At 37.4% G+C, this 13,351-nt stretch overlaps 1 protein-coding gene across 7 annotated transcripts in view; it reads left to right on the top strand.

The window, feature by feature from the left end:
• Positions 1–13,351, top strand: part of LOC132132644 (homeobox protein cut-like 1) — a 107,515-nt gene that overhangs the window by 26,180 nt on the left and 67,984 nt on the right. For all 7 annotated transcript variants that reach the window (XM_059545093.1, XM_059545095.1, XM_059545091.1 and 4 more), the window contains exon 2: positions 3,133–3,243. In XM_059545093.1, the coding sequence (XP_059401076.1) occupies positions 3,133–3,243 (111 nt within the window). The remainder of the gene's footprint in view (positions 1–3,132; positions 3,244–13,351) is intronic.

Below are 13,351 nucleotides of genomic sequence, written 5' to 3'. Positions count from 1 at the left end.
TTCATATTTAAAGAATTATCGGTATCGGCCAAAATGTTCATATTGGTGCATCCCTAAAAATATTGTGATGCTGTTTTTTTTTCATATATCCTGCAACACTAAGAAACAGAAGAAAAAAATAGGACCTAATTTCCACTTAATCGTGAAAAGGTGCTTTTAGTTACAAGAATGGAACCAGTTTAGAAGAAAGGGTTCAACAAATAAGAGGTCTTGGTGATGTCATCCAAACTGGAAAAATTATTCTAGAGACAGAGCAAGTTATTATAGTTTGATGGTTATTAAATATGGAATAATGTGCACTGACAAATCACGTCCAATATGACCAAGAATGTGATCTATTAACCACTTAACCAGTTTTTCCTGCTAACATAATTATAAACCCATTTTTTTCAGAATTAAATCCAGCATTTTTAGTTACAGTACAGCTCCCACGGCAGAAGTGTGTCTGCCGTCCCCTCTCACCTGTGTTAGTCTTGCTTTGTTTTTATCTGATCCTGACTGCCTCTGAGCTGTTGACCCTCTTGAGTGCTCAGGTGCTCTGTGGCACAGCGACACTGGCAGTTATACACAGAGAAAGAGAGGGGAGGAAATGTAATGGCCTGTGAGAAAGATGGGTTATGAGAGAATGAGGAAGAAAAGCAGCTATACGGAGAGATGGAGAGAGAGAGGCCTCGCTGACGTTTCCCTGCTGCATATGCAGCTGATAGTATCTGGCAGGGCCTGGCTCTCTGGGGAGCCCTGTAATCTGTTCCATCAGCGTTTACTACTGAACAAATTAACTAAGACAAGCACCGCCGCCTGAGCCAGCAGAATTCTTCCATTAGGAAAATTATAAAGCTATTATGGGGAACAATTTGGTCCTTTATATAAACGATTCTCATTGGAGAGCTACAGGGCTTCATTGAACTACACCGGGGGGCTGGATGGAATACCCCAGGGGGCATTAGAATTACTGATACCAACGGAAAGAAAAATCAAGTTTTTTAATATCTCAAACCTTTTTCTTTGACAGCAGCAAGATTAAATGAAGAGTGTTTACGTGTCTGAGAAGAAAAGACCATAGTGAACTCAGTTGTGTCTGCTTTCAAGTTTCAACTGAGACGGTCTCAAACTGTGCTCAGATTACAAAGATCTCTGTATTCTCATTCTTTCAAAACCAAATAATCTGCTTCATTATATGCGCATTAATTTTACAGCCCGATACTGTTTTCGTATATCAACAGTTGTCATATTCATTTTCTGCAAATAATTTTTTGGAGAAGCATCTGAGACTTTGTACTTCATTTAAGTTCTTCTTTTGAAATCTTTGAAAAGCTCAACCTCTATTATATATTATGAATTATATTCTAAAATTGACATTTTGAATTCAACTCAGTCATTTAGTTTAAATTATGAATCAAACCAACAGATTCTTTTCAACGAGTCCTTGATCCTATTCACATTTCAGAATGATTTGTTCACAGACGCATGTTTACAGAAGTTCAAAGTGCAGTTTTTGGTGTATTAGGAATATGATTCATATTTCCTATAATTTTTACTCCATGACCTTAAAAATGGCATTAACAAACAGTTCTGAAGTTGACATTTTGAAATTCAACTCGGTCGTTTAGTTGAAATTGTGAATCGAATCAACAGATTCTTTTCATTGAACACCTTGATCTGGTTCACAGTTTAAAATGATTCATTCACATATGGTTTCCTAAGCTGAAAGTGCAACCTTTCCTGTATTATGAATCATATTTCCTGTAATTTTGGCTGCTTGACCTTTAAAATCACATTATGGTGTAATATATATTATATAAAAGTAATGTATATAGGCTACCCTTAATAGTGCTCACGTACATGTCATGTCAGTGCATTGTTAGAGTAAACGCTTTATGTCACAGTTTATTTCTGTCATGGTCTCACCACTTGTATTAATAACAAACCGTTTAGGAAGATCAGAACCATAGCCCACTTACATAGCATGACGTTTTTATCTAAAACATCTCCCATTGACCCAGAAACCAATGATCCACACCCGTCTCTAGGGATGGTATTTAAAACCAGATTTGTCCCTGGAGATCAGCCCTCATGCTTTTACCTTGCCAGACTAGCCGAACGACGCTCCGTCAGAGCGTTTTGTGTAGCCATGTGTCTTCCTATGTGGAAGGAGGAGGTGATAATAACAGAGGAGAGTAAAACTGGGGCGAGACTGTGGTGACTCAGCCCCCCAGTTGTTGTGTTGGAGGTTTGGGGAGTCTGGCGCACAGAGTTCCAGCCTAATTAAGTTGATTTGTTCCCAGCATCTGGCTCCCAGATGTCAGATGATATTCTTTAGCTCAGCTCCCTGCTGTTGAGAGGAGAGGAGTGGGACGACAGGGACCGCAGACTGCTGACTTTTCATGAGGCCCACCAGGGATGGGACAGCAGTGCGCTGACTGATGGATGAGACGGCCAATCGCGCTGTGTCTGTCACAACTTTCCAGGGAATCTGACTGGTTAGTTGGAGCAGGAGGTTTATAGCCACAGTATGCCCGCAGGTGCATATCGAGCAGTGTTCTCACACCTTATAAACACGTGTTTCCTGTGGAATAGGTGTGATGGTGAGAAGGCTCTGTCGTATTGTTTTTACAGCTTTCGATTTTGTCGAATGTGACCAGTCTGAGAGGCGACGATCATTAGTGTGATTGTGGACAACAGAAAGTTGTTGCCGACCTCCTCATAGACCTCAGTTAGTAATTGTGAATCAGTTTATCTGGTCATAATTCGGACAGAATGATTAATTTATGAATCAGTTCTTAAGTTGACTCAATGAATAGTTTAGTCCAAATTGTGAATTTAATCCATTGGTTCTTTTCAGTGAATTAGTTGATTTGTTCCACAATTAAGACTGAGCAGTTCATTCACAAATTGGTTCCTATGTTGACTTTTGAAACCAACTTACTGACACATTTGGTTCAAATTGTGAATCTTTTTTTTACTGAATCAGTTGTTTTGTTTTGAGCTATTCATTCACAAATCAATTATTAAAGTGACCTTTTAAAATCCAACTCCCTGAAATTTTAAGCTCAAATTATAATTTGAATCAACTGCTTCTTTTCAGTGAATCTGTGGAACCTCATGTGAATTGTTTCCCTTATCTGTCCACAGAAAGAACTGGATGCCACCGCCGCAGCCCTAGCCAACAGACAGGATGAAAGTGAGCAGTCCAGGAAAAAACTCATCGACCAAAGCCGCGAGTTCAAGAAGAACACTCCAGAGGTGAGCAAAAGCGAGAAATTATTTTCCAAATGATAGAAAGCTCAAAGGTAGTGGAGCGAAGGGGAATTTGAGTGCCTAATTGTCATATGTCTGGACCAGCACATCCTGGTCTCCCGGGTACCTGTGACGCACCATGATTCATTCTTTCATTTCAGTTGATATTCTTCTGCATGCATTCTGCCTCCATTTTGACTACTTACAGGACTTTAAATGTGCACCCTGTAGAGTTACGTTCTTGTTATTATGATCTCTTGAGCATGGCCGCGCTGTTAGATTATTTTTCAGATTTTGCACATGTCTGAAGCTCGGCATGGCCTTGTAAGAGAGGTCAGTAGCCGAAAAACCAGAGGATATTATGGTTTATCCATTTAGGGAACACTTGGTCTGCATGAATAGCAGTGGACGGTCGTGTTCGGACCATAGGGCTGTCTGTGAGGTCATGTTCCAGGAGAAAAACTGATGATGCATGTTAGCAGGACAGTAAGGATCAGTGATTCTTTATCTACTGAAACGATTCTCTGATCTGATAGAGTTTTGAAACAAACGCATCCTGACAGTAGGAGAACATTGCGACCTTTGGATCAGGATGGTTATCTGATGTTTGTTCCATTTAAAAACAGATTATTATTAATGTGTGGACACGATAATGTTTATAGGCTCTGTTTTTGACCTATAATATTTACAGAATTTAAATTTTAAAGCACATGGAGCAGTAGTTTTCACTTGCATATTGATGCATGACATGTTTAATGCATTTATTGATTTGGACGCTTTCATTCAGAAATGTATTTGTTAATTAAATCCAGGTAAAATGTTTAATAAAAGCATATAGTAATAGTATATAGTATATAGTAATCTGTGGTTTTATATAGCAGAATTTAGTATGAAATATGGAAATGTATTAATATATATACATTTTATTAATAGAAATTTTTAATATTAAGTAATATTTTTAATACTTTTAAATAAAATAATAATAATTAATATTAAAAATAATAATACAATATAATTTTAAAGTATAAAATTACAGTATTTCATACAAATCTCATAATTTTATTCTATATGCTTGCTACGTGTCGCCCAACACTTTAATATTATTGTTTTCTTTCCTTAAATAACTGAATGTGTTAACATGTTAATTAAAAAAAATAAGGAATTTTCTATTTGTTCAGTTGGCTGAGGCTGTTTATTTGTAATTAGTTTGCTGTTTATTTGTCTGGATTTAGTATCGTTCTGAAGTTAATGTTAGTATGGATAACGGCTCAGAACAGTGCAGGATTTAGGGATCAAGGCAAAGAAGTAAGAGAAAGAAACATCAGACAGCTGTCAGAAGACATCTACAGTTCAAAATAACCTTGGGCTTTTCTTTTAGTCTTTGATTAATAATATCCTTATCAGCATAAGAGTGTTTTTGTGAAGATTTCAGACAGGTGCCTCCAATCCTCCAAACGCCAAATCCGTATAATTCCTCGCTGTGTTTGCTCTTGAGAAGTCTCTGCCAAGCCGTCTGTAGTGTGGAGAACTCAAGGGCAACGCAGTGCTCCGGCCAGTCGTATCTTTGATCATGGTTGCCATCGCCTCCTGCCTTCCTCCCTCATGCTCCTTCTTTCCCGCCTGTCGTTTTGTGAATTCCTCGCGAATTACCGCTCCCAGAGAGTGCTGATGAATAAATGGAAAATAAAAAACCTGTTTTGTCTCCGGAGCCTCGATAAATCTGTCCCCCTTTTCCATTTAAAATGTCCAGGACTGCAATTTATGTCTGAGCTTAATAACCCGTTACTAAATTAATCGTGCCGGGGGTTTTGGCTGGGAGGCCATGCTTTCGGAGATTCTGTGAACCCTGTAAAAGAAAAAAAAAACTGTCAGTCCGAGTGCTTTTCTGCTCAGTACCCAAGGTGCAAGACATCAAGGGCCTCAGTCAGAGAGGTGGAAATTCTATCTCTGATGAGGGAAGCTGGAAATTTACCTTAATGGCTGGGCTGCTGGATGTGAAATTAATGTGCCATGGCTACCTTACTGTACCATTCCTTCAGACACAGGGCAAGCCATAATATAACCCCAATGGACTTTGTGGTGTGAGCAGTTTTTAATGTTCATTTGGGGTGTTTGGGCTTAATGTACTCCACTATCTACTTAGGACCAAGAAAACAAAAAAAGAAAATTCTGTCATTTGATTTTTGCAACATACTTTCTTGTTAAATGAAACTTTCAGAGAAAGGCGAATTTGAATATCCTTTCTAATATAATTAAGCTTCAAAATGGCAAAAAAAAGCACCATTAAAGTATCATAAAAACAGTCCAAAACTACTGCTAAATCTTAAGCTTTCATTCAGGTGTGGTGGTTTTTGACATGTTTTATTTAAGATTTATAAATGGATTTAACCATATTTTAATAATAATACAATGTAATATAATGCAATTGTTAAAAAAATACATTATTTTGCATTACAAGTATATATAGACTTAGTGTGCAGTTGTGCATCATTGTAATATCATTTTGTTTTTGTTCCTTAAAAGCGAACTGAACATTATCAGTAAATGAAGATATTCTTGCTGAATATCATAAAGTCAATATTTTGAATATAAATAAGTAAAGAAATACTTGGGTTTTAAAGCTTCAGAATGACAAAAAGTATGATTAAAGTAAAATAAATGTAGTCCAAAACTATTTGTGTGCAAACTCTTCTTATGACACATGACTTCTTAATGTGAAAAACAGACTGAAATGATTTGTTCATGAATTGGATGTTTTGCTCTTTTTTTTCCTTTTTTGATAGTTTATGGTGCTTTTATGTGCTTTTTTGTGAGCTTGAAAGCTCTAGTCCCTATTCATTGTACATCCACATAAAAGAGTGACCAGTATGTTATTTAAAATGTATTCTTTTGTGCTCCACTGAAAAAAGTAAATCACACAAGTTTGGAAAGACATGAGGAAATAATGACAACATTTTCATGTTTGGATGAACTGTCCCTTTAAAGTTTTTAGAACTTGTCTGTATATATTTGGACAGATGAATTGCCATTTTTGTTTCTCTGTCTCTCCATATCCGTTTCCATTTTCAGTCCACAAATGTTGCACTGTTGTTGTTTAATTGTTAGTGACTAGTTATTTATCTAGCTGCTTCACGGTTCTGCTTCGCCTCAGGATGCAGGTTGAAACATTTATTGTCCGCTATGTGATGTCAATGTGACAGATAGGGATTTGTTAGGATGACCCGTTATTTTCCAACCGATTACGTAACGTCTGTGTTTTCCTCGCCATGCACCTGTGAAATAAATAATCCTAAGCAGCCGTTAAATTTGCCACAGATCACTTCATTTTGTCTTTTTTTCGAACACATAAATATTTGGCCCTATTTTCTTTCAGCTTTTGCATGCTCATTTAAATAGAGTTTTAAATAGGATGTGATGGAGACTGAAAGAGACCAGTGTGTCTGTGCTGAAATTATATTCAGACCTGCCTGCATGATGGAAATATTTTCATAAGGTCATGTGCATTCCCTCCCCTCTAGCTCACATATTTTGCGTTTATACATTAGACACCATTGATAAAAATAATTTTTTTTTGCATTTTCGCTTTGAGTGTTGCACCACATGCAAACACCATAAGTGCATTTATTAATTTATTAAGGTTTACGGTGAGCGTTTGATGGTGAATAAACCACACAGTGCTAATATACCTGCTCTTTATGTACACTCTTTAAAGTAAACAGGAAGGGAGCTCGCAACCCATTCTATATCCGTAATGTTTTTTTTTAAAACAATATTCGTATACAAAAATGTATAGTGGGACTTTATTTTCTATATAATAATTTGATTACCGTATTTTCCGGACTATAAGACGCACATTTATTCATAGTTTGGCTGGTCCTGCGACTTATAGTCAGGTCCGACTAATTTATCAAAATTAATTTGACATGAACCAAGATAAATGAACTAAGAGAAAGGAACCAAGAGAAAACATTACAGTCTACAGCTGCGAGAGGGCGCTCTATGCTGCTCAGTGCTCCTGTAGTCTACACTGAAAACATAGAGCGCCCTCTCGCGGCTGTAGACGGTAATGTTTTCTCTTGGTTCTAAATAAATGCGACTTATAGTCCAGTGCGACTTGTATATGTTTATTTTCTTCATCATGATGTAATTTTGGACTGATGCGACTTATACTCAGGTGCGACTTATAGTCCGATAAATACGGTAGATTGATTGGGTCTTTATAAGGCTGGTGGTTGGAGGATAGGGGTTGAAAATGAAAAATGTTTGGCAACTTGAACTAAATTGAGATGAGTTGATGCAAGATGCTGTAATTTGAATTTAAAAATTTCGAACTGAAATGAAATGAAATTCAAAGACATTCATATGACTGCTGTAACTTGTAATAATTTGTTTTTTAATTAAATCTGTTTTGATTTTTGGTATGCATAAGCCATGAACATGGTGACATAAATAAAACACCTAAGATGTTAAACATTAAAGGTGCTGTATGTAAGATTTTGACTTAACTAAAGCATAAAAATACCATAATATGTTTGCAGATATTTACCGGGTTGCCAGTTGGTGGAAAACACATCGTATTTCATTTCATTCATCATCAAGTGTGCTCGTGTCAATCTAGAAACCTTGTGTGTGGGTCAAGTCTGAGGAGGAGGGGCCATGGGAAAAAACCCTCTCTAATATTTTGAATTTGGACTGCAATACCTAGTTCAACCACTCGGTGTCAATCCTGCATACAGCACCTTTAAATTGAATTAATAATCAGTTTAAAAGAACACCCATTGATTAATTTTTTTTATATGTAGCCTACTTTTCATTATTTTGAAAAATATATATATTGAATTTCATGCAAAAAAGTTTTTGTAAAATGCATAAAATAAAATAAATATCCTCCCTTTCCATTTCAGCCAATTCAGCTTAGTTGAATTCAGTTCAACTCATGAATTGAAAGAGCTCATTATTAAATTCTTGCAAAGATCTAGTAAAAATATATATTTTTTATTGTTTTTGTACTATATTTTGCTCATATTTGCCTACATGTTTACTGATGTTTCTTTAGCTGATCCTCAGTGTCAAAGCGCACTTCAAAGAACACTGAGTCAGTCGAAGAAAAGAGTCCTTTTTTTGCAGTTATGATTGTTGTTGTGTGTGTGTCAGCCATTTTGATTTTTGCTCCTTCACTGGCTTTGATGTTGCCTTAAAGAGGACGGCTGGTTGGCCTCTGGACGTTGTGATGTTAGTGTCCAGAGATTTCATTGGCTGCCAGGGCTGGTCAGAGAGAGCTGTGAACTGAATGGTTCTGACAAAATGAATACAGTAATTAGGGCTGATCCACTGGCACGCCGCCCACGCTGGCAGACTGGCGTCTTACACTGTTAATTACAGCCGTCCCATTCGTAACACGACGTCAGGGTATTTACCAAGGACTGAATTTGTTACAGTGTATTTGTGTGTGTGTGTTCTGATTGCTGTGTGTAGAGGTAGTAAGTGAGTAAGAGAGAGAGATAGAGCATTGTGTGACTAGCACACAGAAAAATGCCTTTGATGTTGACACTGTAATGGAAGCACGGGGGGCTGTGGAGGCACAATCCAGTGAGGTCTGGGGTCGACATATATCCGGTTTGTAGACCCAAGCCCTTCACTATATTCATACGTGACCAATGAAATGATTTCACAGCCTGTAGGAAAGAAAAATTACGAATCATATTTCTTTATATATGTCAATAGTTTTTTCTAGGCTGCAGTGAGATTAAATGAGGAGAGTTTTTTTTTTCTGAGAAAAAGACCCCAATCTTGCATGTGTCTCCACTATACTTTCAGAATATATTAAAAATATCTCTGGGATGGGCAAAAGATCAATATCTGTGATCAGAAGTTAGAGATTTCAGTATGAGCTCAAACTATTCTCATCACTGTTTCCTCATTTGTTTTTTCCATTCATAGTCAACAATACATGATAGTTATGACATATGCATGTCATAATATGATTTTCATTGTCTCTTGAGCTATAAAAGAACAACCTGTGGGAGGTTTGTACCGATGTTTAGTCTGCTTAGATCAAGAGATCTTATTCAGGGTTTAAGTCATGTTTAATCATGCTCTTTCTCAATATTTTGTGTACATTTGAAACTTGGTTGCTATTTTCATAAACTGGAATTCTGGAATTGCAACTTGGCTTAAACACTAATGTAAGAATGATAATTTATTTCATTTTTGTTTAGATGTTTATGTATAAATATTTTATATTTACCGCTACATTATATTTAATTAAAATATTTTTTTGAAAGGCATTTTAGTGATATTTTAGATTACAAAAAAAGAAAAAAGAAATTAATAATTATATACAGGAATTATACATTACATTAATCAAAAGTGCCAGTAAAGACATTTATAATTCAAATATATGTTTTTTTAACTTTCTATTCATCAGAGAATCCAGATAACATGGTGTCCACAAAAATATTAAGCAGCACAGTGTTTTCAACATTGATAATAATAAAAGTTGTAACTCTAATGACTGAGATGCTGAAAATTCAGCTTTGCAATGACAAGAATAAACTACGTTTTAAAATGTTAACAAATAGTCAACAGATTTTTTCAATTCTAGTAGTGTTTTACAATATTACTATTTTTTTACTGTATCAGATCAGATAAATTCTGTGGCAAGCGTAAAAGACTTCTTTCAGAAACATTAAAATAGTGTGTATATATAGTGCCATAACATTCTTAATGGATCTTGTGCAGTTTTATTGGCTCATTTATGTCTAGCCTTTGAATATGTTTGTTTGATGTATGTTTGTATGTGATGACATCCTGCATTTTCAGAATTTTTTTTTTTCAAAGTTCTTCTGTTTTGTCAGAGGTGATTTGCTTTTACATGGTTTTCTTGAAGAGGAGCTGACCTACTAAAGGCTTGTTTGGGAGAGATCTCTCTCTGCATAGCCTTCGGGTTCATGGTGGGGTTTTAGCATTAGTGTCTATACATCTACTCCTGACAGGTTAGTAGATCTGTCAATTAAAGAATAGAGGAGTAAAAAAAAAAAATATATATATTTTTTCATTTTTCGCCCCTCCTCCTCCTCGTGTTTATTTTTCTGAGGTTGAGAGCACTTGTTTAATGTACTGGTTCGTTGTATTTGTGCCTGTTGGATTTGATCCATCTGCTCAACCTAAAAGCGGGAACGAGACTTGAGTGGAGTTGATGGGGCTTGACTGTGTGCCACTTCCTGTCTCTCTCAGCTGACTTGATTGGCTATTCCTCAGCGCTTCCTGTCAGATAGTCACCACTGGACTTTGCTGAGTGTTATGCATTTGGATATTCTGACTACTGTGTCCGTGTTTATGAATCACGCTGCCCCACATATCAAAGCGAGTCCAGTTTCAGTTCTCTTAGATCACTGTTGGTTGTACTTGATTGCTAGTTTTTAAAGCTAGCACTAGTGTTCCTGTGGCTCAAGTGGTAGAGCATTGCATTAGCAGCGCAAGGTTGTGGGTTTGATTCCAAGGGAACACATGTTAGGTAAAAACTGTTAGCCTGAATGCACTGTAAGTCGCTTTGGATAAAAGCGTCTGCTAAATGCATAAATTTAAAACAAATGCTGATTCCTTCATAGTTTTATAATATTTAGTGTTCATGTGCAGCCTAATTTATCATCGCCCACCTGGTGACCTTATTACGGATATGAAATATTCAAAAATGACGTCATAAGAACTCATTAATTTTCCCATCAGAATGCATCATTGAGCATGTTGCGAGTACCTTAACCTGACACCCCGCCCTCTGAGTCTGTAGGAAGATGCACGACTAGGGCTGAATATAATTTTTGCACCTTGTTTAGAATCCCTTTGTGCTGAGAAATTGCACTGGATCATTAGAGCCGACAGGAATGGGACAAGGAATGGGAACCCTCCCTCTGGAGTTCTGGGGGTTCGTCTGTCCCTGAGCTGCCTGGAGAAGAGTAATCTGTCTTCTCGAAGCGGCCTAGCCGACAACAGATTGGTCACGTTAGCCGAGCCTTTGCAACCCCCAACGATCCTTTCCAAACCCTGCAATTCACAGTCATGTGGTCCGAAGTCAAGCCTTAAAGGGATATTCCACCCAAAAATCTAACTTCTGTGATCATTCACTCATCCTCATGTTGTGTCAAACCTGTCTTTCCGCTGAAGAACACAAAAGATGTTTCGAAGATCTGTTCTTGCCCATGTAACAAAAGTCATTGGGATCCATAACAGCACTGAATCCAACTGACTTCCATTATACTGTATGTATTAATCTTTTGTGAAAGTCATAAGGTTTGGAACGAAAAGATTCTTTTTTTATGTGAACTATCCTTTTAAATCCCATAATGTCCCCAAGACTAGGAAGAGCCTGGAAATATATGGAAAATAAATTCCCCTGTCTGTTTTTATTACATTAATTAAGCCACTGAATGCAAAAAAACTTAAATTAGTTTGACACACATTGCCTTAAGCCTTTTTCTTCATCCGCTTTCTTTTAACAATGTCATTTTGTGATGTTTGATAAGAAAATACTAGATTACAATTGTCAGTTATCGTATGTCATTTACCTTTTTGAAAATTATTGTACGATTCTTCTCAGCTAAGTGTAAATCGATACAGTCAGTGTTCGTTTATGAAAGATCCTTTATATATTGTTCACATAAGTGAATGCTATTGTTTGTAGAATGAAAAAGAATACATACACTGCTGCGTTGTTGTTTAGTGTCAAAAGAACACTTATACTCTTTGTTTGGGGTTTTTACGCAACCTTAGGCTGCCTAAACAACATATTATTGTGGCAGTCAATGTGTATATGTGTTTGTTTGTGGGTTTTAGTGTCTGTAAGCACCCGATAACCCACACACTCATCCTCATCTCCTTGGGTGGGCAGTGTACCGGCCTTGGGAGCATGATCAGATTTCAGGCTGTGCTTCATCATTCTCGAGCAAACGGCTGTGCTGTCAGAAACACTTGGATGCACGCTGAAACATGCACACTTAGACGTATATGCTCTACACACTCGTACGGACGCTTGTGGGTAAAAGCACAAAGATAGGCATGCACACATGCACAGATGCCATTAACCCTAGATCTACTTACTGCTTTTCAACACTGGGCTTGCCTGTCCTGTGCTTTTCAGCACCGCGGCTCATGGTAACCTCCGGAAGCCCGTCCTCTGAAGGGCCCCAGTCTCAATCACCTGGTCCCCAGTGTTAGATGTCCTAACAGAGACCTACTTTTACTGATTAATGTACCTCAGAGGTCTTTGTCTGACTTGGGTTACCGATTCTTCAAGTAAATACGCATGCACAAACACACACACAAACACACCTGCACAGTGTCCTTTCAAAAGTTCTTAAAGTAGTAGTTCACACAAAAATTTAAATTAGTTGAAAATTTATCCACACTCATGCCATCCAAGATATAAATAAGTTTGTTTTTTATCAGAACAAACTTGGAGAAATGTAGCATTACATCACATGAACATTGCATGAATGGGTGCCATCAGAATGAGAGTCTAAACAGTGGATAATTTAAGCCTATCAATTAAAATCTTGTGAAATGAAAAGCTGCATATTTGTTAGAAACAAATCCATCATTAAGATTTTAACTTCATACTGTTGCTTCCTGAATCAGGAGAGAAATATGCACGGATCAAGCACCGCAATCAAGCAAAAACAATGGTTTTGGCTTGGATCATGTAATTCTAACTTTCTCCAAATCTTTTCCTATACAGATGCAAACTCATCCACATCTTGCCTGGCTTGAGGGTGAATACATTTCAAGCACGTTTTTTCTTTTCTTTAGTGTTAATGCGCGCACACAGGCAAAGCTTCCTTTCAACAGTCCTTAACTCTGGATGTGACATGAGATCTGGCGTGTTCTTCTTCCCAAGGCCCATTAAATAGTACATATTTTAGCAGTTTGCACAGGATATTTTAAGCGCCCACAGTCAGAGCCGCCTGACTAATGTGACAATCATTCCTGTCGTCTCTTTATTCGGGTGTGGCTGCCATATTTTCGCCAGTGCTGAGTGACAATGCTTAAAGTGAGCTTGGATGTATGGACGTGGCCGCCCTGTTCCTTCAACCGCCCTGCCCTGTGCCCAGGTCTCTGC

This window comes from Carassius carassius, chromosome 49, assembly GCF_963082965.1.
Source record: "Carassius carassius chromosome 49, fCarCar2.1, whole genome shotgun sequence".
NCBI lineage: Eukaryota > Metazoa > Chordata > Actinopteri > Cypriniformes > Cyprinidae > Carassius > Carassius carassius.
Note: the sequence above shows the minus strand (reverse complement) of the source record. Positions and strands in the feature narration are given on the sequence as shown.